This window comes from Neopelma chrysocephalum, unplaced genomic scaffold, assembly GCF_003984885.1.
Source record: "Neopelma chrysocephalum unplaced genomic scaffold, ASM398488v2 Primary Assembly neopelma1_87, whole genome shotgun sequence".
Taxonomy (NCBI): Eukaryota; Metazoa; Chordata; class Aves; order Passeriformes; family Pipridae; genus Neopelma; species Neopelma chrysocephalum.
Window position 1 is genome coordinate 4,504,168 of NW_020897749.1, and position 25,312 is coordinate 4,529,479.

The window sequence follows — 25,312 nt, forward strand, 5'->3', positions numbered from 1 at the left end:
TTTATGGTGTTTGAGCCCTTGGTCTTTACACCATTTTTCTACCTCTTCAAGTTAACTGCAATGGAAATCTAAAGTGTTTTTACCAGCTCAATACCAGCAGAGGGCATTACAGCATAGTTCACTAAAACCTGTTCTATTTTGGAATCAATCCAAATAAGAACAGACAAAGTACATTGGAGGTGTGATAAGTACTTTACTGAAAGACATGTAGACTCTTTATTCATCACATTGAACTGATTAAGAGGATTTCCCCATTATAAGGATGAAAATCACGTTTTTAAAACCTCATTTGCTTCTTTAAATCCAAACACAAATCTTGCAACACAAGTAGGATTGCATACCAAAATGTGTCCCAAAAAGTAAGCGTGTATATTTTCTTAAAAGTAGTGAAGCAAATTTAAAATTTTACAATTAAGTATAAAGTTGTTCATAATGAGAACCAACTGAATATACTTGGATGAAATCTCTCCAACTTCTACTCAGGTTTTTCCCTACCAGTTAAAAAGAGTTCCCTTGTCTAGTACCACATTTGCATGGCAAAATGCAAAATTTAATAGTGCAAACCCTCTCAATGCCAAGGAAATCTCCCCTGGCTGAAGGTTGTTACTTCTGTGTGAAACTATCAATCTTGAATACAGAAAAGTGACAATTTCTCAGCTCCATCATTATGAAGCAACATTTTAAAATGTCAGTTGAAGCTAAAACCAAAAATAAGTAATTTAATAAGTAATGCACAATTATTTGCAATAATTTTCTTCATGTTTGTGTTTAGGTGTAGGTTTCAAATTATGTTTTTGACACATAATGTTTGTGTCTCATTGCTCTTATTTTACTTACCTACATAAGAATTACAGCTACAGGGATCACACGTGGAAGGGGTAGATCCTCTCCTATTGTTCTCCGTAAGAACTTTGCCAGAGACTTTCTTCGGTCTCAGTATGTATTTAGTCTGATTTTCCTGTCTGAACTACCATGCTGGTCCTGTGCCCTTACAGCACTAAAGTTTAAAAACCAATTTTTCTATTCTTATTGCATTCTTTGAGGTTGGCTATGAGCCCGTGCAGCTCTGACTGTGCAGTCCAGCTAAAAAGTATGTTGTTTGTCCAGCAGTACAGTTGAGGGGAAAAGCAGATAAATTGTATCTACTCAGTAGATACAAAAACTTGTCCATTTACATAAAAGAGAAGGGTGAGTTTTCAACTTTTTATTTGAAAGCAGATTGCTGCATTTTTTAGGCCTCCTCCAGTGCTCAGTGTGTAATTTACTCTTGCATTTTCTCTGTTAAGAGGTGACAGAAGAGGAAATTGAAAGTTGTACACCTATTTGATGCTTGCTTAAGGTTGTGCTTTGTACTTGGGAAAATGCCATTACAGCGTAACAGGGGTGCTCCTCAGACCTGCCAGAGGCAGTCAGCACTTCACAACCTTCCACGAACCCACTGCTTTTTTAAATGGCCTTTTGTGCCAGGACAGTTTTTGGAGAGGAGCTGGCTTCAAATGAAACGACAGAATCTCCGGGAAGAAGAGGAGGAAGGCGCTGACGGCATGTCTACACAGCCAGGAGCAGATCCTGAAGTGCCTGCTCCCTGCACAGGGCAGAGCAGCCACAGAGCCGTGTTATTACAGTAATGAGCCTGAGCTAATAAGGCCTGTTGAGACACAACCCGTGTTAGCTCAGGCTTGGCACTATGGTGGAATATTTACTCAGCTTCTGGATTGGAGCTGGCTCGTGTCAGGCCGTCTCGGAGAGTGGGAGGAATAGTTGTGTTACTGGATGCTCCTAACTATGTAGACATACCCTGACAGATTTGTCCTTTGGGAGGTTTTAAGGAGAACACATGCAAGACCAGTTTTCTTTTTAATGAAATATTTAGCAGGGGCCCAAGGCTTTCCCTCTAGTTTGTTTTCCCTTTTCCCTCTCACCCCCATTCTGAAGGCAGCCTGACCTTCTGTGCAAAAGGAGCTTTAGGTGGTATGTACCACATAAAGTACCAGCCTGGTACTGCTGCTGGAAGGAACTGCTTTAAAATAAAATAGCTTGGGTATACGAGACTCACTGACAGCATCCTCTCCCTCAGCAGCAATCCTTACTTGCCCTGCAGGTTTTGTACTTCTTTATCAGTGTCTGCTATCGAATTTCACAGCATACATCACCTGGGCACTTATCAGAATCTATTAGGACCTAGACCAACTGTTTTGAGAAAACAAAATAAATTAAAAAGAAAATCCCCAAATAACTCTATTTCCAAAAGAGGGAAGAAATTCTTCTGAGGGCCTGAAAGCATTTAATATCTAGCAGAATAAGATGCTTCTGGTGAACAGAGCTCTGTTCTCTGTGTTGAGGTTGAGGGATTTAACTAATCTTTTTTCCTTCACTTCCTGCCTCAAAAAGTAGAGGTAGTTTGGTTTTACTCAAACACTTGAAATACATTTATACTCTTTTCCTTTTCTTCTTTTTTTTTTTGTAATTAAATTAAGTAATACATATTTTCACAGTTCTCTTGAAGGGTGGTTTTGAGAGCTTTTAATATGGGTAAGGATTGCGGGGGGGCCTTTATACTTTTCCACCAAGGGTATTTTGCAGGGAATTTTAGCTTCACTCTGTGTGTTCTGTATATGCAGAAAAGGCTAAGAATGTGCCAGCCATTATACACAGAGGAAGGCAGATCCACTTGTTCATTAAAACAGACGTATTATGGCAGGGTACCAACAGCAGGGCCAGCAAACCATATTGCTAATGTAAGATTTTTGCTGCTGCTTCCAGTAGCATACTGTGTCTGCTGACAGGTAGGGTGTACTTCTGACACCAAAAAATAAGCATACCATCATAGGGCAAAGACTTGCTCCTCTTCACATGCTGGTCACACAGCACACACTCAGAAATTTCAGAGGGTGTAATAAAATGCATGCTCTAGGCATGAAAACAGGATGTCTTTATCATTTGTAGTTCCATCCTTACTTTCTTCCCTTCCTCCACTCAAGGGCAGAATGCAATATTAAAACTATAGTAAGCATTTTTTTAATTAAAAGAGGTTAAATATATGGGATCTGATAGGCTTTCATCATGCAATTATGAATTGTATGCTGGTTATTTTAAATTTCAACATGCAATTGAAATGGTACTGGGTGAGCTGGCTTGGGTATCTGCTTTGCATTTGACTGAGTTAATTCACTGCAGGTATTCGGTTCTTAAGTGGCGTCTGCTTTAAATATGTGCAGTAATTCAATCAAAGAAATAAGATGGATAGTTTATGTAATCCTTTTCATCTCTAGATTGCTAAGGTTAACCTTAACTATTCATGAATTATAAATGCGTACAGCAATCTCAAATTAATACATGTAAAAAACCCTTCTTTTTTTGATGGCCTGTTGAAAACCGTGGAATAGTTCCTTCTTTTAAAATATAATTGATGAAACCTACAGCCACAGTATATCATTTCTTCCACTTATTATTTGTAATCTTAAACAAAAGTTTTGTGCAACTCATTTAAAATGGTTGTCTGTGGTAATATTAAACCTTTCCTCTGATCCAGGAACAGAGGTAATTTTCTCTTCAAAATTTTGGATGCATCATTCTTACAGCCCTTTTCAGTGCCAACAGATTCTGTGACATGAATGGGAACCCAAAGGCAGATATTACAGAACAATAACGCTCTGTTGAAGCCTTCACAATTCCTGGAGTAATTAAATAAAGAAAAAAGAATCCTTTCTCTTTCATTTGGTTAGTTCATTCAATGCCATTTGGATGATTTGTGTTGTTAGCTCTCTTCCAGGCAGTCTGAACAATCCACTAGGTGACACCCTCATACTCTTCCTATGCTCTGTGTAGAGGCAAGGAGATAGTGAGTACTGAATGGCTCATTTGTTAAACATTTAAAGCAAATACTGAGATTTCAGGGACAGGTCTCTCTTTGTTTAGTAATATCAGAGATAACACTGGCTTTGTAATAAATACTGTGTTGTTTGTATATAAATTACATATTAAGCAGATTAGCATTTTTGTCATTAACAGGAACAAAACCACAAGGCAGAAGTTGTACGCAATATTTCCTATAATTATAATAATTTTTTAAAAGCGTTTGAGCGTCTGCTGAGTAGACTGAATAGAAAATCTGCCTTTAGCATTTTTTACTAGGGGAACAGAAGGAATATAGCTTCAGTGATTTTTTTTCCCCCCAGTGCAGATGTGCTATAGCATCTTTGAACAGAAAGATTCACCTAATAAGGCCCCCAATAAAAAGGAGTATTAAAGGATAAACTTCAGTGGAATTTTGCATGTTAATGCCAGCGGTGATTTTTTCTCGTAGTTCTTTATGTTCATAATGATGCTTTATAAACCCTTTGAAGAAAGCATCTGTTATCATGCTGTTTTTATACACCTAGTATAACGAGGCTTGAGCTTGGTTAGGATCTCTACCTATGAATTCATCACAACAAATAAATTATTATATTTTGTTGCTCGTATTCCTTGCTTGACAATGACTCTGGTACTATTCTACGTATGTAGCGAAAGACACCGGAATTCTGAACTCACTAGTGGTGTAATTAGGAGTAACATCAAACTCATAAGAGTTACATCCCAAAATTAATGTAAATGGAAGCAAAATCATGGTAAGGCCCTAGCAATCAAACACAAGAAAGTAATTTCTTTGAATAGCACGTTTAAACAGTAACCAGACAGGTCAAGAAAGAGAGAAGTTGACTTATATGGGCATGGAAATCATAACATTTCTTTTTTGCTCATAATAATTATCCCAATTAATTATACAGCAACTGTAGGTTTTCAAGCTTTTGCTATTCATGCACTTTTTTATATTCAGCTACACTTCACAGTGCTCCTTCTTCTAACTTCACTGCCTGTTTAGCTCTAACATAGAAAAATCCATTTTTTACTATTGAAACCTGGAAAATACCACTGAAATGATGCACTGTTCTGCTGTCAGGTATGTTTATTGACTTCAGATAGGATTCCTACCATAGGTTAGGTCCATAGCATGCTTAGAGACAAACAGGCAGAGATGTATAATTCCTTGTATTGTTCCATTTAATTTCAGCTTCTTAGTGCTTACGCTTAGAAAAAATATCTCTAATCGTTTTTTAAGATGGTTTACTAAATAATCCAACAGATCAGCTTCCTGGTGTCCTAAACAATCTGGAAAAGACAGTTTTTGAAACTTAGTTATATCAATATATTCTCTGTGATGTCGATGGAAGCTTAATTGTAACATAGAATAATATTAGTGATTTACTCATCCTCTCTGCCAGTCTCAGAAGGACAAAATGCGTGAGCTTATGCAGCCAGGAGCGTGTGTGATCATTCAATGTACACGCACACACACAGGTATTCCTGGCAGACAATCCCGGAGATCACCGGAAGGCTACACAGCAGTTTTAAGATCAGGAAGGTAAGAGTCATTTGAAGTTCAAAAAGGTTTGTGGAGAGAGAGGGCATTTGCCTCCATAACACATCCGAGGCACTGTGTGCGTATCTCTGCCCTTACAGAGAAGCACCCGAGGATCTTTAGTCCTTACAGAAATTCAGGTTCTTCTGGGTAACATAAAGTGAACAATCTCTCAAAACTCATTGTCCCTGGCGTCAGAGACAGCACTGATTTCAGCCAGTTCGAGGGAAGAGTGCCATCTGCTGAATCACAACTATCACTTCTGTAGAACCTTTTCTCTTTTCTTGGTGGTTTCATGACCAAGTCCTGTGCCTCAAACACAGGCAGCGTGTGTAATTTCGTGCATGGGACTGGTTCTGTTCTCTCAGAAATTACATGTTTGTGTAAGTCTCACAAATGGTGTTACCTATTACAGAATTAACATAGCAAGTACATCTGCTTTTTCATACTCATATAAGAAGTGTTCCCCAGATCTGAAACAGTTAAAGCAATATTTCTTTTCCTAGAAACGTTTTCTGACAGACATACATATATGAGTGTGTCTCACATATATGTATGTCTCTGTACCAAGGACAATAAGGATGCTTGAATAGCACACATTTTGTAAGAACATCTGCAGAATTAAAGATGATGTCAATTACTTACAAGACATTCTGATGAAATTCTGTAGGCTTACAATTTGAAGAGATTCATTCAGCCGTGCAGCTGTTATATATTATTACAATCTAAATGAATTTTAAGGAAGATAATTAGAGCAGCATATACTCACTCCTAGCAATTTTTCTGAAGTAAGAAAGCACTGACAGCAAAGCATTATGTTCTGAAGTATCTGAGACAGTACAAATTCAACAAGCCTTTGAAGCTCTACTGTATGTTCACTATAGGTACCTAAAGTAGAATGACTCTGTACTTCTCAAAGGGTAAAAATTTCCCTATAGTGATTGTAACAGTCATAGATGATCCTTAAAGATGGGGTAACTGCGGCACAAAAGCTTTAAATGTTTTACTTAGGCTCATCTCATGATGATATGATAAGGTCGTTCAAACTTCAGATCTTTAATGCACTGCTGTATTTAGAATTTCTCTGCACCTGAATTTGAAATTAGCATCCAGCATACACAAGACTTCAACATAGCATAAAATTTTACTGGCCCCTTCTTCTGAATTACTTAAGCAAAGGAGCGTGTGAATCTAGAAACCTACAATTGCACTTATGAACAGGAAACAGATTTATCTTGAATAGAGGAAACACCCTGGGAATTAGGAAAATGCTTTATTTACCTCCTGTACACATCATTTATACTTGTCAGTTACAAAGTAAATGGATTAATTCATGTTGCTAGATAATACATATGTCATAGAAATGCATTAAAAATTATGGGTTTATAATTAAAGATTGCAGAGGATATTGTCAGTTTCGTATAAAAACAAGGCTACATAAAAATGACACCTTACAAGTAAATAAATACATGTATATATAAAATACATGTGTTTAGGTACATTCAGAGAATATGTACATTCACAGAATATGTAAACCTATTTATTCCCTATTGTGGGTTTGCTTTTTTAACAGAAGCAATCAATTAAAATATGTAATTTGGTACAATGTGAGTCTGTCAAGTATTGATACTACAGAAGGAATTAAGAAAAAAGGCCTTCAAAGTATTATCGGTGGCAGTGGTGTGTTTTCTTCTCTTCCTGAAGGCTATTCAGTCTAGGCTTAAAAGAAAAGTAATCTGGCTATATACTAACTGGAACAGGTTACCTAAAGAGAGTGTAAAATCCCAGTCATTAGAAATGGATAGTAATGGGATTACAAAATACTTGCTAGTGGGAGTCTACTTATATTTGACCGTATCTCAAAACAGGGAGGTGAAATAAATGAATTATCGACGCTCATTTTTAGCCCTGCACGTGACTCCTGTTTATTTAATTAATTAAAAGATAACAACTCCAAATCTAATTTATTGAAATCTCAAACTTCTTACTAGGATTCAAAGACTATCTCAGACCTCTTCACTGTTTTAACTCCGGAGGTGCTAGTACATTTTTCTTTCATGAAGTACAGAATGATGTGTGAGGTCCCTGAACAGGAAGATAAATTTTGGGCCAAGTACAGCTTGAAGAAATCTGGTTGTGTCCAAAAGTATTCACTGTCATTGATTCCACAGTTAGGATTGCTTCTAAATGTGTTTGAAGTAGGACACTAATTTCTTTTTCTCTGTGAAAACTGATGTCTTACTTTTGAGTGTTCTAATGTTTGGTGTATTATCATCGCTTTTAGAGGAAAATCTTGCCAGTTTGGCTGATGCTGATATAGATACACTGTGTGTATATCTATCTATCTACCTATATATATCTATAGTATATCTATATCTATCTCAACAGGAGCTTCCTTTCCCAATGTAAACCAGTTTTGCTTTACAGTATTGAAAATTTGACTTTACAGGCCTCACATAAAAGTGGACTAAAACAGATTTGGTGCAATCCATAGGACCTTTCTGTTGCTGGACTTTTGGACAGTTTGCTCTACACCACCCTGAGGGAGGCAAAATGGGGCAAACACCAGTGTGAGTGGGGTAGCTGAGAGCACTCAAACCTGTTTGGCTGCTAACAGTGTGGGGTGCATATAAATCCTGTGACAGAAAGTACATGAAGGTTCCTTCCCTGGTGTTTTATCATCCCACTGCAAGAAAAGGCTCGCTTGCAATGGGGTTAATATGTTCAACACTCTGCTGGGAAATGAAATTTCTTCTTACATCTCATTCAATCCTCCTAACTTAATGAATCAAACCTAGGAATAGCTGGAGCTTTGCTGTGAGGAGGTAGTGCTGTTTCTTCCAAGTCCACCTTCCGTTTTCCCTTACAGTGTTAAATCTTCTTGCCCAAACACCACCTTTTGTGGCACAGGATAAAGCTGTCACGACCATGTGGAGTTGACTGTTAGAGCTGCTCTCGTACCATTTGTCTGTGCACCCAGGCGCGGCAGCAGGGATTTGAGGATGCTTCTCCTAAAGATTTGGTCCGCGCCTGGAGCATAGCCAGGCCGCAGGAATCATCCGGCGAAGCGCTGCCTCCTCGCTCCACCGGGAATGCCGGTGGAGATCCGCGCGGGGATTTTTGTGTGTTAGCTTGTTTTCGGCGGCGGTGGGTGGGGGAACCTGAACTTTTTTCTGTGCCCCCGCTCCCTCCCATCCCTCGGGTGCTGTGCTGTGCCTGGGGCACGGTCGGGACCGGGAGCCGCCCCGCGCGGTACCTCCGGCGGGGGCAGGGTCGGGAGGCGGCGCCGGGGCGATGCGGGGCGGGGCGGGGTGCGGTGCCGGGCCGGGCAGCGCCGCCCCGGGCGTGCGGGGGCCGTGTAGGTGCGGCTCCTTTAAGGTGTCCCGAGGCGGCACCAGACCTGCCGCGGCGGCAGCGCGGGGAGGAGGCGGAGGCGGCCGGGAGAGGGGGAAGGGGAAACCCGCGGCGGAGGCGGCGAGCGGCTCGACGTGACACCAGAAAGTTCAGGCGCAGCGGGCTCGGCCCCGCCTGACTAGTGCACCCCTGCCCCGGCGGCGGGGCAAGGCGAGGAGCCGCTCCTCCTCCTCTTCTTCCTCCTCCTCCCGCAGCCGCCGCAGCGAGGGCGGGCGGGTGGGGTGGGTGGCTTTGGGGGCGTTGGCCCGGGGAAGTTTTGCTCGCCCTCCTTCTGTCTTTCTCTCCCCTTTCTTTCTTCCTCCTTTCCATCGCCCCTCTTGTGCCCTCCTCCGGCGCTGGGGAGGGGGGCGAGCGTGGGATTCCCGCGTGGAGGAGGAGGGGGGGCGGCGGCGATGCTGGGCAGAGCTCGGGGCTGCCGCCGGGGCTCCCCTGCCCGCCGCCCCGCCTGACCGCGGCCGGGCTCCGCCGCGGCCCCCGACGCGCCCGCCTCCTTCCCCCGCCATGGGAGCGGGCGCTGCCGTCGCTCCGCCGCCGCGCTGTGCCCGCCGCTCGCCGGGCAAGCAGTGACTCGGCGGGGGCACCTCTCGGAGGGCGCTCCCCTGCCCTGCCCGCCCCTCTCTCCCCCGCGGAGCGCGGCCGTGGCCGCTCCGTGCCCGTCCCGCCTGCGCTCGCTCCGCTACCGCCTCGTCCCCGGCGACCCGGAGTGGAGTCCGCGGCCGGAGCAGCAACTTGTGCGGCGGGAGGCGGCAGCGGACCTCGGCTGCGGGAACTCGAGGATCTTTTGTTTTCTCCTGTCGCTTTGGATAGTCCTGGGAAGTGTCAAGGCGCCGCTGAGGAAAGCCCGGGCCAGACGAGGGGAGGCCGGCCGGAGTTGGCGTGCGGCTGGAGCCCCGCGGAGCTGACAGCGCCGTGCCCGGAGGGGGCTCGCCCCGGGAGCCCGGCGGGATTAGGGAACCTCGCTTTACGTTAAGCTTCTGTGGAATTACAACTGGGGGCTCTTCGTTTCTCCCCCCCGCTCTTCTGGCATGAGACTGCTTGCAGGCGCCACCCGAGGACAATGATCGCGGAGTTTGCTCACTTTTACCTCTTTGGATTCATCTGTCTCACCTCAGGTAACCACCTCGCTCAGGCGGGTCAGATGCGCGGCCGCGGCGGTGGCCGCGCTCCCGCCGCCCCCCTGCTCCCCCCCCAGCCTCCACGGTTTGGCCCCTTCGCGTCTCCTGGCCCCCTCCTTTCCTCGGGAACGAAGCTCTGTTTCCAACCCGGCGGGCGTCCAGACCGCCTTTGCCCTGGGAGCTGCCGCGGGCCGCGGGGGCTGCCCGGGGACCGGGTGCGCGGGGATGCGCGGCGCCGGGGCCGTCCCCTCCCACCGCCGGCGGCTCCCGGGGGTCGCTGGATGTAACCGCGGCTGATGCTGAGCCCCGGCCGTGGGGGGCGGCGGGAAGCGGCCCCGTGATCCTCCCGTGGCGGTGGGCTGGGACTCCCCGCGGGTACCGCGCTCCCTCCGCCGGGCGGTCCCTGAGCGCATCCCCTCTCCCGGCCCCCGGTTAATCCCGCGGGCGGGGGGCACGGCGGCCGAGGAGGGGTGGGGGGTTCTCGGGGATGGGATTTGCTTCACCTTGGCGGTTAAAGTTTACCCACGTGTGTGAAGCGAAGCGCCAGTGGGCGCAGGGGAGATGGCCGAGGAGATAGGGGGGATTAATGGTCATTAAGGCGCTGTTTGCGCGGAGCTTATGCGTGTTGGGGCATCTTATCGTGCCTGTAGATTACAGACAGGGTCGCACTAATAGGGTGTCGTGTATGGCAGGCTTGGCTCTGTGTGATCCCCTGTGGTGTCCGAGAGCGGTGCGGGGCGCCCGTGCGGGCGTGGGGGGGGGCTCCGGGGGTTTTCGGGTTTGTTTCTGCTCGAGGTTCGTGTTGCTCTCAGGAGGCCGTGTTTCTCTGCCTGCAGTATTCCTTCCCATGCTCATCAACGCCTTTTGTCACACGCTAAGTAAACCCTTGTGCTGTAGTTAAGGTTAATTTGGGCGCGAACTCTTCTACCTTAATTGATTTTTATAAGTTTGCGGAGGACCCCTTTGAGTCATTAAAGTTATGGTGGCATGAGACATCTGGTCAGTGAATGAATGAATGAAGTTTTTGAAAGACTTAAGCACACTGCCTGAAGCTTTAAGTCTTAATTATGTCACCTAATGCAATAACTTCTGTCTATTTCTAGATGATATCATAAATTTAACTATTACATTTTTGCTGTTAGGTATTAGGTTTGCTTCTTGTGGCTTTGAATATGGAAAGCTTTGCGTCTCTGAGTAACTCTTGACCCTGTTCACTTTTGACCCTGTCAGCCGTGCTGTCTTTAATTTGATTTTTCTCTGTATTGCCGCCTTCACCTAATGGAAGAAACAATTGGAATGAGGAAGAGCCTTTGCACCAATTTCCCCTTTCTAAATCTTTTATGCCAATCATGCACACCTTAGAAAAGTCTTCATAGACAGTGCACTCTGTAACTCAGTTCTGTATTGGGCTGTCTTAAACTCCCAGATAAGAATCAAATTTATTTATTTTTCAATTCTCTCATCTATTTCTCATATAAATGCTCAATAGAATAAGTTGCATATAAGTGTGTTTTCAGTGTTTTCTTTTCCCCCCAGGATGGGGATGCTCTCTCTAATAATGTTGATTCCAGCTGAGTTGGAGAGAAAACAAAAGGAAGAAAGCCATGAATTTTTATGGAGATTTTTAATTTTGCCATGTAAGCAAGCTCAGTAACAAAGATAAGAGACAAGCACCAGATAATAACTCTGTTCCAACTCCCTTACCAGAGGAATTGCTTTTTCCCCTGAACTAGAATGTGATCAAATAGTTAGTCTTGTGTCTGGAACAATGGAGATGCCAGAAACCTTTGGCAGGATGAAGTTTGAGGGCAGATGGCTGCAGTGCAGAAGGAAGGACAGGAGTCATCTACAGCAGTTTCCACACTTAAATCCTTTGAGTTCTACTGACAGCTGATCTTGCAAACTGATTGATCCTTTCCTCCCTCTTCCATTGAAGGTTCTCACTTCCTTCACTTACACCCACTACTAAATCAATGGTTTGTGTAGCCACACTCTAAATGAGATGTTAGAAACTTCTACTGAGAGGTGGGAAGGTAATTGGGGGATGGGGAAGAGAAAAATTTTTAATAATAGAAAGGTGAGTTAAGTGTTTGTTGAAACAGTAATTGGTAAACCACTTAGATTTTAAACGCCCTAATTTTTACCCCGGTGTTGTCTTTGTGCAATCCTGTGAAGTACCTTCTTTCATGTAAGCCTGTGGTTAATAAATGTTGAGTAAATTTAAATTTGAATAGTGTTGAAAATTGGAATATAGAAGCTTTCCTCCCTTATTCTCCCAGTGTAATTTCAATGCTTCTTTGCATAAAGAGTAAAAATTGCTTTAAGGGATACTTCTCTGGTATACTTGTTTTCTTGAGTATTTACCTGCTTTCTGCCCTTTTTCCTTCATTCTGAGACAGACTTGGCTGCATAACCCGGGGAGTTTTCATCTCTCCACTCCCCAAGAAGCAGCAGCATCAAATTAATATGTTTGGAAAAGAAGAGCTTTCGGTTATCTGAAGGGCAACATGCAGAACACTTTTGCTGGGAATGAGCGTCAAGGCTCTGGTTTTCCACATGGGTATTCACTGCTCTAGCAATTCTCAAGGCTAAATATGTTACTATGTGGTTTTTCTGATTTTTCTGATTCCTTCCATGGAAATCTTTATATTTTGACAAGGTATTTCATTGCATTGCTGATTCCCATCTGCTCAACACCCACCCTTTCTCCCTTTCCTGTCCGTGTTATCCCTTACTAATTGCTGAACTTCAAATGGGATTGGTACGTTTGCTCAAGAGGCTTTTCATGCAGTATGAAGCAGGCAGTGCTGACAGCAGCAAGGCAGGCGTGTTTTCCAGTGATAGTTCTAGCCAGTGGAGGGCAAAATTGTCTCTTGTATTCCTTCATGGGAGAGTTACCTCCTGATGGTTAATACTTTAAGGGTGTCAGTGGAGTGTCCCCAAAGCCCTTTCTAGTTGGCTAACCTACCTATTGGAGTAAATAAATCAGCCACATCTTTGATATGTTTTGTTTGTTTGTCTCAGAAGTTAGTACTTAGAAACTTCCCTTGTGAAGTGCTAGAGCATTTCAGGGAATGTTTCTACTGCTTTTCCATATTCTCTGTCTAATAGTAATGGAATAAGATCTATGGAAATATTACACAGTAATTCAAAGGATTATGAAAGTCTGAGTGCATAATCTGTAAAAGCAAGTAAGTCACCCAAGAAAACATAAAAACTGTGTAGTTTTCACCTACCCCTAATGCATTGTGTGCTGTTCTAAGTAATTTTACTGTAAGAATATTTAAGAAAGATTGAGCCAGCTGCTTAGAACTGAAGAAGCTGGCAGGGCTTGTATTGTGCTTGAGGACTTCAAGCTAGAAAAGAAATAACCATATGCTATAAAATTGATCATTCCTTCCTTGTGATAAAACACTCTTGAAGCATCCAGGTGCTTGATTAAAAAACACTTATCCTTGTGAGTACTGATAGTATCTGTGGAGATCAAACTTTTTTTTTTTCCAATGTGCATTAATGTGGGCTTTGTTACCTTGCACCCAGTAAGGGATGCTTTTTTTTCATATAGCTTGGCAATTAAGTTGGATACCTGTTTAAAACAGAAGAACACTCAAGCTGATTTTTGCTCGCTTCAGTCAGTGTTGGTTACCAAATGTTTTCTTGCTTCTGTGTCATGTAGTCCAATAGCATTGTCCTGGAGGAACTCAGTATTTTCAGTAGCAGGGATCATCTGTAATGTTCAGGGTCCTGAAGCTTGGGGAATTCATGTGTAGGTCCATAAGATTTCATTAGAAAACATGAATTTATGTGAAGGATACTTTGGAGTCTACAAGCTAAAGGTTCTGATTGGATCTTCAAAGATAGATGGGCCGTTACAAATAATATCAGAAACTAGTGACACTTAGGTAGCAGTGTTATTTAATGTCAAAACAGCAACATGTGATATCTATGCCAAATGATGCTTTAATATAAATTGCTTTGGAAGTGATGGCCAAAGAGATTCAAACCCAGTTTTGCTTTTGTGAGAAGTAAAAAGAGAAAATATTTAGACAGACAAATCTATAGCCATACTTAAGAATCTGAGAACCTGTTCCCTTGCTCTCAAGTAACATTGGTTTTGGTTGGCACTTATATTTCCTAAATAACTGGGAAGAGTTTTGTTTCACAATGCTGAAGAAGTGTAATATTATGTCTCATTAGGGGATAGCTTTGCCTAATGAGCGTAATAATTTGCTGGGTCTGGCAGGTCCAGTCACTTGCTCCACTTGTGCAATTTATTGTTTCTGTCGTAGTTAAATGCGTTGTGTGAATAATGGGCACGTGGCTTGGTGTCAAAGTAGCTGTTTGAGGTTCTTCTTCAAAATTTCTCTTTTGTTCTGAAGATCAGTGTAGTCGATGTAGAAGTTATTCTTGTGAATTTGTTAGGGGGGTTTGTGTATTTGAATGGTTAGTAATGAGTCGTTTTGCTGTCAATAGTTGTTAATATTTTGAGGTTGTTTTGCGGCCAGGAAAGGAGTAGGATCCTTGCTCTTTCCAGGCAAACTAAAGGGCACTTAAGAATTTTATATGCTGAGGTCCTGACACATTTTATTTGTGTGCTTTGCTATATAATCTCTTGCTCAATGGTGATAACCTTCCTTAACTTTTCACATGAGTGCCTCTTCATAAAATTGTAAGTTAAATAGTGAAGTTACTGAAGTAGCAACTGAGGTGTATTTTAAGTCCAATAAATTGTGTAAAGAGGGGAAGTAAGAGTATTTTCCTGTTAGTGATGAGAATCTTGACCAAGAGATGAGAGTAGAGCAACAAAGAAATATTCTTAAGTATCTTGAAAGCTAGATGTGCTTTTAAGGGCAGATAATTTCCTGGTTTATACCTTCTCTAGGAGAAAGACAGATATAGATGTATGCACACCTTCTGTCTCAATAATAGACTGATGCCTCTTGGCTTATTGTGTCAGCCTTACATCAGTGGTAGAGGTAGAAGGGCATTTTATGATAAGGAAGAAAATGTCTTGTGAGCACAAATATTTTGTACTGCTGACAGAGATGGCAGCCAGCTATGTTGAATTTGCACAGTTGAGACTATGGAAAATCTCAACAGGGGAAAAAGAGAAACAGCTGGGAAGCTGATAATGAGTTCAGTTTTCAGTCAGATATGCAGAGTTCTGTTATTCTGTTGTTGTGTTACAGTGTTGGGGTCTGGTTTTTAAAGAGCTTAATCTTTCAGTATCCTGGTCATTAACTTAGGCCAGGTGCTGTAAGTTACCTTGCCCTGAAGATGATGGTAAGCTTAATTGAAATAAGATGGTGATGAATTTAAATCTGAGTGTCAGAATTTCTTTGTTAGTTGATTATTCATTAGAAAAAAACAGTGCATTTGCCCAGATTTATCCACAAAAATGATAAGATATTGTTCTGGAACACTTCTTAAGAGGTATGAGGGTAGGCCTCTCAGACCAGGAATGTATATGATTTAATTGGTGTTAACAGCATAAAGTGAGACAGAGGGAGAGGTATTTATATGGGAGTATCCATTTCAGGTATAAGTAGTAGGGGAGTTGTCCTACACTTCAACAAAACAATGAATAGAAGCTTAAGGAAAGTATATTCTATTTCTTTTCAGGCCTTTTGAAAACAAAGTAAGGAAACTATTTTTTGTGGAAAAGGGAAGGAGTATGTGAACAACTAAGGAGGTTTAATACTAATAAATGCTAAGAACTATTCTAGGGCTCTCTGAGACTTGTAAATATTTTCCATGCCTCTCTTGTTCTGAAGCTTAGGAAAGTTTCCGACTAAGACTGGTGTTTGTATGTGTGTGTCTGTGTATGACTGATTAAAATGAAATAGATAAATTGACAGTAATGTGATTTGTGGGTGGCAGCAGGCCAGTCTTTTTAATTAGAACTTGCTTGCCATCTGAGCAGCTGCAGCCAAGGGGAAGATGCAGAATGCTCTGCTCTCACCCGTGAACAGAGAAGTCATTTCGCCTTTGCTGAGGACAGAAAGGTTTATTGAATGGTACAGCCTTAAAGTGGCCTTACCAAAAGGAAGCAAACTCTGTGCTGGGAAGGGGAATAAAAAAATCTTTTGCCTTCACTTTTATTTTGATGGGAAGCTCATCGTGCTTTCCAGAAGTAAAAACTTGGAAAATTAAAGAGGAGGATCTACCATTAGTAAGCGGACGGTGCACTTGTAGATTTAAATAAACCATCAGTATGTTTTATAAGTTTATAAAGGATCTTTGTGTCTTCGTGAAAACTGCTTTTCAGGTCCTCAAGCTCTCTTATAATTTCTTTTAGCACCACTATCCAAAGAGCTACACAGAACTTGAGCACTTTTCCATCTAGCTTTTAGTGAAATGATGTCAACCTGTGCTGCAGGAGAGAAGATCCTCATGGTGTAACTTGGGAATGCACTTCATCTTCTGATGTACGTGTTCAATACATGGATTTTGATAAAGACAGTAGCATGTATGTAATCTCCAACCTCATTTTGAACACATTCGGGTTTTATCTTAAGGGATTTTATATATATATATATATATATAAAATCTTTACTGCTAGTGTATAAAACCGTCAGATTTTTTATAAAGGTATCTTAGGTATTCATCTCAGTCAGAAGGCTGATATATATATATATATATAAAATGTATTAGCATCTACACTTTCACAAAATAGTGAATATGTTGCTGAAGAATTCTTCCTTACTTGACATTCAAAGAAATTCTATAGCAAAAGATTGGATTCCATATCTAAAGAAGAGGGCAGTACCTCAATGAGTTTGCTCACTGGTGGTAGAGTTAAATCCCAGAAGGTACTCCTGTTTACCTCTTATTTTCTGCCACCAGGCTTTGTACCTCTAGAAGGTCATGAATATGTTTAATATTTATATTTATTTACATTTAAGTAAATAACTGCAAATAAAATGAATAGGGCATTTAATTTTAATACAACTTACTATAAATTCTGCTTAGAACAAAATGGCTGGTTGAATACATTAATTTTGAAATGGTATGAATATCTTTAATCAGGAAATGAGAGTGTTTTCTGGACTGCTGCAGTCTTGAAGTACATATACTTTCTTTGAAGAAATGTGTAGTCAGATATGCAAAATTATTCAAGCTGCCCTTTACTGTTGGGAAGTATTTGCTCAATATGGTATTGCATTACCTTAAGTCTAATGCTAATACAGTGAATGATTAAAATAATATGAACACCCCTTACTGTAGATTAAAGACCTGTAAATCTGACAAGCTGTGCTGAGGTCTGGATTTAAAAATCTTGAAACTTAATATTTTTTTTTCTCCGCCTTGCACAGTGAATTAGCAGTTGAATAAGCTCACTTTTGGAACAAACTGTCTCTTTGGATGTGCAGTGCAGGGTATGGCAAGGATGGGTTTCCGACCAGCGAAGTCTGGAGTCATCCATGGCAACCTCCTGAGAGAACTGGGTAGTCTGTATAATTTTGATGTCACTCAGTTTTGTAGTCTTTGTCCTCTGCTCCTTCAACTGTCACGTGCATAAATCAGAATTGTGATTTCTTTAGTACTGTTAAACTGTTTCATGCCAGTATTGCATTAAAACTTGCTTGGCTGGCATTTCTGTGTGCTCTGAAATTTGCATATCCTCCGGCAAGATATTTATTTTACGTTCTGGGTTAGTTATATTGCCTCCTATCCAATTGCTTAACTGCCTTTATGTTGAAGATTAGACATATAAAGCAGTTGATGGTTATAAATTCATATATAGAAGACTTTTAATTTTACTGTTTGTTTCTACAGTAGCATAATTGGCATTAAGAGTTTTTTATCTTAGAAATTAGGATATAATACATGGCCAAGGATTTAATGTAGGCCTAAAGATGTGCATGGCATCAACTTCTCTTTCTTCTGGAAGTAAATGGAGAAAGAAGTGGTGTTTTGATAGTGACCAGATGGACATGTTTTAAAGAGTGGCTTGACTTTGAGTAGACACTAAACCTCAAATTTTTGTAGTCCAGGACGTTGTGAATTGTTGAAGTTGGGAACCTGTAGCCTAAGTTTGGAGCCACTTAAAATCAGTAGTGCCTTTTGAAACTCTCGATTCTAGTGTTTAAATTAAATTGCTAAAGTGTTTGACTTCAGTTGCAAGCGTTTATGGATCACTGTGGGTTCTTAGCCTGTCTGAAAGTTGAGATTGTAGTGAACATTGACTTAAGAGCCAGTTGACAGAAAAAAGCTGTAAACTTTGAATTTGCCTGTGCCTCTTAAGCTCTGTGTAGGTGAGAAGCCAATCAAATATGTGTTTGAGTGTGTATTCTTTTAGAACCTTCTAGGCTTCTCACTTTTGTAGTGTGTTTTACTAACACTGGACAAAAGCAAACTTTTCAGCCCAGACATCTCCAAGGCCAAACAAGCCCAAGCATGTAAGCCCAAGATAAGGATAGCAGCTCCCAAGTCCAAAAATAAGTTGTGCCTGTATTTGTGGTGAAAGCATAATACAAGGTCATAAAATACTATTTTTGGATCAAATGTTCAGCGATGTCGCTAAGCTTTTTCTTCTCTCAAAACCTCTTGGCACCTGGTATTAAAGTTGGCACTTACCCTGGCTTTGTCATAGGAGATCTCTTGGATGCTAGGCAGCTTCAGAACTGGGATTTGCAAATTCTGAATGTTTCTCCCCTCACCTCCCACTCATAAAACAACTCTGTCAGTGCAACTTTCTGGTTTTGGAATAGAGCTAGTGCCCTAGGTACTGCAGTTGACAGATACTTCATAATCAAAGTGTTTAGTGGTGGGAGGTGATAAAGGGGAAAAAAAATTAGAAGTAGTGTGAGGAAACAAGGAGAAAAGAAAACAGGGTAAGTAAGGGTAGTAACAGATTATTTTACTTTTTGCTGGCCAGACAAGGAGTTGTCCGTGGAGAGGGTAGAGTTTGGGACTGTGATGCTGTTACAGCAGAATGTAGGAGAGATAAGGTGTATAAAGAACAGGTTTAATAAAAAAGTGTCTGATGTAACCACAGAATGGAACTTGTACTGTGCCACTGCTCAGGCATAAAAGTGATTGGCAGGAGGCCCTGTGCACAGAGTAAAATCCTGTCTTCACCAATGTGGAAAATTATGGTTTAAACTGCAAAAGGAAGTAAAGCTTGGAAGGAATTAGCATATCTCTAGCACCGAGTGGCATCTGGAACTGAATGGCTGGGTTAAATCATTCAGTAGTGATTAATGAGGCTCATTGCTTAGGTTGTACAGCCTTTAAAAATTAAAAGGAGTAATTTAAAACTGCATGCAAAACAGAAAGAAGAAACCATTGCTGCCATTTACCTCTTGAATACAGAAGGTAGATGCTGCCTTTTGATACAAGGAGAAAACTGTCAAGTTCTGCTGTTAAGATTAGAAACTAAGAAAGGAACTTCTGAATAATTGTTTTGAAGAACATCTTGGGATTTTTTTTAAATGTGGTTTTTTAAATGTAAATTTCAAAGCAGTCAGGGCTTTAAAATGGGAAGGAGTGTGCAGGATGGGATTTTGCTGCTGGTGAGTACTTGGCTTCTTAGAAAATAAAAAAATAACGATTTCTGTTTCTCTCCCACTCATGAGTGTTAATCTGCGTTGCCTATAGGGGAAGCAAAATATTGGAACATATAAAGTGAAACAAGATTAGAGACATACAGAGCATTTTAACTTTACTTGAGAGTGATTCTGGCAGTTCCTGAGCTGAATGGTAATGTAGCTTGGTATCATATCAGGAATAATGTTCAGAATGTTCAAAGGCTGTTATTCCGTGGGAGGATTACAGTGCTGATATAAACATACTTCTGTTTACTTCCAAGTCTTTAGTGGAGCGAATAGAGAAACCAGTGAAGTGTGTGTTGAAGTGTTAAGGGTTTATATTTTTTTTTTCCGGAATTGTAAAAAGAAACAAACAGTGGCATCATTTATGATGCTTTTGCTTAAAATGGTTGACCTTTCTGCAGCAAGTTCATGGCCATAGAAAGTAAAAATGAACTAGGCCCTTCTAGAATAAGGTATTTATTCCTCTGGAGCTTATCACTGCAAATACTAAAATAGAATTCCACTGCTTGGGACTTAAGTTCCCTAAACTGTGTTGCTGAAAAATCTCAGCTCACAACACTTTTGGCTTCTAGATTGGCAGGTTTTTTTAGTTGCTTATTGTCTGTCCTGCTTTTTTTAAAAAAATGTTTCTGATTTTCTTTTTTGGGGAGGAAATGGTGATGTATTCAGCAGAAAATAAAGAAGTAAGTTGTTTTGTTTGTTGGTTGGTTTTTTGTTTTTTTTTTTTTTTAAAGCTAAATGATTGGATGTTTCTCATCCATACACTTACGTGGTAGCCGTGACCATAATGTGGAAGAAGGCTATTTAATCATTTAATCCCCATCCCCACTCCAGTACTTCATATCAGATGGGGATTATTTTTTCCCCTCCCTTTGCTGGGACAGCCAGGCCAGGGAGGTTGACCTGGTGCTTTAATGTTGTGACCAGAAGGAGTGAATGTCATTTGCACAGGCAACTTTTGGGTTTTTCTAATTCTCTGACCATAAGGTTTATTGATACTGTGTTTGATTGTGACTAATAACTGTGAATTTTTTGTGGGGAAATTACTGTTTGCATGTCTATGAAGTCAATCATTATTCCAAAAAGATTGGGTTAGTGTCTGCACTGAGATTATCGTGTCTTCAGGACTGATATTCCTGTCTTTGACAGGAATTTGCGTTTTATTTTACATCAACTTCCCAGAAAGGCATTTTCATTTTGCTACCTTATTGCAGGAAGGAAAGCAGCAACCTCTCAGCTAAAAATTCACATTGACCTACAGTCTAGTAATAATTAGAATTAAACAGAGGTAGTAATTTAACTCGGTCATTTCATCACAATTCCTGTAGGCATGCAGCTGGTCATTTTGAATCTCGTAAAGTGAAATTTTATTTTGCTCACCTTACACAGGTCAAGTAAAAAGCCACATCAAGTTAATGAATCCCTTTCTTTGCAATGAACTGAACGTGGCATTTGTTTTTGTTCTGGCAGTCGTGAAATCACAGGGTGTTGGCGACAAGTCCATTATTGGCTCTGTGCACTGTGTTTCTGAGGGTTTTTACTCCACCCAGCATATTATGTGTGCAGACTGTATCATACCCGTTAAAACTTGTTCTAAAATGAGGATTCCTTTTTTTTAAAAGCAGTAATAAAGAGAAAATAAAAATAGCTCCCTCTTCTTTATTAGCATAAATGAAAGAGAAGCAGCAACTCATTCCTTTTGTGGCCTGAGGAAATAAAAGAAAACCTGGATGAGTTCTCAGCCCCTTAAAGTCAAAGGAAGTTTAACTATTGATTTTAATTTTTACCTTGTCTTACTGAAGCTCAAGTTGTGTGTACTTTTATTCTACGTGTTGTTACATAGGAAGTTGATTAATGGGGAAAAAAGAGATAATTAAGAATGCCACTTCTTAAAAAATTAGAAAAAATTCAAGAGTAATCAGATTCTGCAATTTAGGATCCCTTTTTGTCATCGATTGCAAGGTTGAATTTATGGTGTATTGTGTTGGTGCTGTTGGTGTCTTTCATGTGGTAGTCACTCATTTCCCTGCTTCCTGAATACCCAAACTGGTTTTGTTGTAGCTTCTCATTTTTATCTGCTGTGTTTGATTTTTGTTAGTTTGTGTGTCTAATAGCTTTTCCAAAACATTTCTGGCTTTGAATTTTCCTGTGCTGTATATTTTTGTGTGGCATTCAGGGAAGTATAATACATAAATCCAAGAGATTTTTTTCCATAGTTCTAATTTTTTAGATAGCAAAAATACTAAACTGTTACTGTTGCTCAGTTTTGAAAATTAATACAATCTAGTTCCTACTAGCACTTGATTTGAAGGGAGCCATAACATATTCTAAACAAAGCGTTAAGCACAGATCACTTGTTTAAAGAAAGAACTTAAAATGATAACAAATTCATCAGCTTTTAGAAAATGTTCTTTCCAAATCTCTACTTAATTTATTTTTTTTCCCCAAGAAGTTTTAAATTACACAAAAAATAAAGCCAGACCTTCCTTAGTGACTAAAAGTACCAGGTGTCAGATCAATAGCATGTGCTGGGAAGCAAGAATTTCATCTGAGGAGACTTTAAATGCACTTATTTTCAACTTCCATGAGCTACAAGTCTAGTTTTGTTTTTCTTTTCAACTGGTCAATGCTAGGTAGAGTTTTGTTATTTTGCTACTGATTTAAGACAGAGATACCTACATATTTTTCTTCAGGCTTTTAAGGGCTCAAGTTTAAGTGGTAGATCATTATTCTGTGCATCAAAAGTGAAGGGTGATTAACTCTGTCTGGGTGCATGCAGTGTAATTTTAGAGGCTACAAATGTTGTTACAAGTCAGGTTAAGGTTTAAAGGTGAAAGTTTGGCTGAATGAGTTTTACAGCTTTAAGTTAATGTATGCAAACAAAGAAACTCTTGTTTTCTACCCATTTGTGTCTAATGAGCAAGTAGCTCATGTGGTATAGAAAAAAAACCGAGAAGATTGTGCAGTTTGCCATAAAGTTAAAACTACATACTTTTTATTTCAATTTAGAAGTTCCATTAAATAGACCAAATCTAATACAACTTTTACTTAGGCTGTTCATCATCTAAATGTAAAGGGAAAGGATAATTGCCTTAAACTAAGTGATAACGATAAACTAAATGATAATGGCTTTAAACTATTATAGCTTAACTTTTAACATTAATGTATTTTTGTAGATTTCCTCATATGCCATTAAATAATTCAAAGGACCTGTTGAGGTAACACTTAAAAGTCCCCTAGTGTGTTTAAGCTTTTCTTCTAGATAGTTCTAAAGTTGCATTGATAACTTGGCTTTTCACTCAATTCTCTGTCTTAACCATATTCCTGAAACTGTAAGTTCAACAGTATGTGGGAAGAGAATGGCCATATTTTGAATGACAGGGAAGTTATACAGAAAGGCTGGAATTTCTTTTAAAGGCATCAGCCTGATTTATGATGTTCAATTGTAAATAATGAGACAGGTAAGACCTGTCTCTGTCCTTTGTCCATGTATTGCCTTCTCTCACTCTTAAAGATTTCTTAGAGCTAAGCAATTTGGAAGCTTTTTTGAACTTGCGATCGATTCTGTTTACATTAGATAAAAGCTAAATGGTGTGGATTTTTGTAGGACTGCATAGCAGCACAAGAAACTGTTCAGCTGCATCTGAAGTGATCCAATCTGATAGCAATTCTGAGTGCAAAATCCAGGGTGCATAAGTGGAATAAAACAAAATGGAAGTGATTAACGGGAATAAAAATAAACAGCTTTTGTTCTTGGTAAATGATACCTTTAAAGCATGGCAGCTTTGTTGAACATAATTAAAGTTGTAAGAACTGGGGTGGGGTGAGTGGGCTCTATTCTCTGAGGTCCTGATGGGAATACAGAGGTCAGGGTTTTACACTTAGCCTTATGTAAACAATGTCATGCCCTGGTAAATATAAGAATTCATTTAACTAGATTAAGCTAATTTAAAAAAACCCAAAAAACAGAACTAAAAAAAAAACACCAAAAAACCCCCACCAAAACAACAAACAAACAGAAAACCCAAAGAAAAACACAAACACCAAAGGTGTACTCATTTGATATCAAAATTTGAGTGCAGCCTCTATATCCTCTTTTAACCATTTGGTGGGAGAGGGTGAAGAGAAAAATGAGAAGCAAAGGCTTCTATTTATGCTTGCTTCGGGTTGCCTGTTGCTCCTGAGTGATTCTGTGGTGTTGGACTTTGTACAGTAACATCTCTGTAGGTTTCCCAAAGCCTATTCCTTGAAGTCTGTAGGTTCAAATTGACGCTTCATAGAGATTTCTAGGTCTAGTTACATCCTTTGAATATTATTTTCTTTTGCTGTGGAGTTCACGTGCTTGTTCTTCTTGTAATTTTGAACCATGGAGTCATAGAATAGTTTGGGTTGAAAGGGACCTTTTAAAAGGTCCTCTCATCCAACTCCCCTTGGCAGTGAGCAGGATTATATTCAACTAGATGAGAATGGACAGGGCTCTGAGCAATCTGACGTTGAATGTTGCTGTGTATCTCTGAGTATATTAAATCTTTATTTAGTTCCAGTGGTTGTGGGGTTTGGTTGTTTTCTTCGTTAGTGGTTTGGATTATGTATTCAGACCTACATTTATGCATGGTAGAGAAGAAACTCAAGGGTGTCTTAGCAGTTTTCCCTTCTGAATGACACGGATTTTGTCTTTTTTCTCCCTGCCTCATCTCTGACTCTGTTTGTGTAGAGCCTCCTTTCATTACAGTCCATCGCCAGTCAGAACGAACCACCAGCTCCAGGCAGAACATGTCTCTGACTGTTAAAAGAAGGATGGCTGGCAAAACCCATAAGACTTGAATTGAAAATGGAGCTCTGTAACTTCGTCTGGCAAGCACAGGCGCCACTCCCTCCCAGAAGCTTCCAGGGCAGTTGCTCAGGCTCTCGGAGGCTTTGTCTAGCCATCCACCAGCTGTGAGCTGGCTGGGGCTGCCCACTTCCAAATGGCTGATTGTGTGAGCTGTCACTTTGTCACTCCAGCGTAAGGGAGGCTGCAGGCTCTTGGAGAAGAGGAAGATGAGTGTTCAAACATAATGATTAAGTACGCGGAAGGAAAACTCTTCAGTTCCTGGCTCCAAGTGTCTCCAGGCAGCTCTTCCTCGGTGTGAAATGCTGCTTTAATGTAGGTCAGCTTTAACTGCTGTAAATGAGTGTAGTTCTGGTGAAGTCAATGAGCCGCTGTTAATTTACTTCTCTTGAGAATCTGCCCAAGTGGATGAGCCACTGGCAAACTCAAAGGCGAGTGCTTATCCCACAAGAGAAGTGCAAAACCGGTTAGGTGTTTTGTATTTGTTTTCTTCTCCCTCTCTTCTGGGGAAGGAGTTAACATTCCTACATCCCAGCGGTGTTTATTGCAAGTGGAATTTTACTCACAAAAGGAGAGTTTGTAAAATTGTTGCTGTTTTGGAAATAAAGTGTTAATAGTTATTTCAGTTTCTCACTCCAGATTGTCTCTTTCACTAATATATTGAGTGGGTATCACTTCAGAGCACAAAACTGTCAGTCAGAGTTCAGCATGACTGACATAATTAGCAGCTTTTAGAGGAGGTTGAAGATTGCTTTTAGTGGACACTGCTGACATTTGCCCTGCCCTGTTCACAGAACGAGGCATCATGTATCCCAGGGGTTTTGATATGTCTAGTGAAAATGAAATAAACACTGTGTTTTTGCCCCAAAAGCTTACTTTGCTGTGTTGTGGTGTTCCAGAAGGAACTAAATGTAGACTAGGAACACCTTTGGTGTGAGGCTCTGTCCATTCAAAACTACTTCATTGAAGACAGTCTTGGGTCAGCCTGTTGCAA

At 40.7% G+C, this 25,312-nt stretch overlaps 1 protein-coding gene across 7 annotated transcripts in view; it reads left to right on the forward strand.

Moving 5' to 3' along the window:
- Positions 1-25,312, forward strand: part of ROBO1 (roundabout guidance receptor 1) — a 713,456-nt gene that overhangs the window by 395,912 nt on the left and 292,232 nt on the right. The window contains exon 1 of one of the 7 annotated variants that reach the window (XM_027692619.1): positions 9,442-9,927. The exons of the other annotated variants lie outside the window; for them this stretch is intronic. Coding sequence (XP_027548420.1) covers positions 9,873-9,927 — 55 coding nt within the window. The 5' untranslated portion in view covers positions 9,442-9,872. Of the gene's footprint in view, positions 1-9,441; positions 9,928-25,312 lie in introns of those variants that run through there. 7 annotated transcript variants of the gene reach the window in all.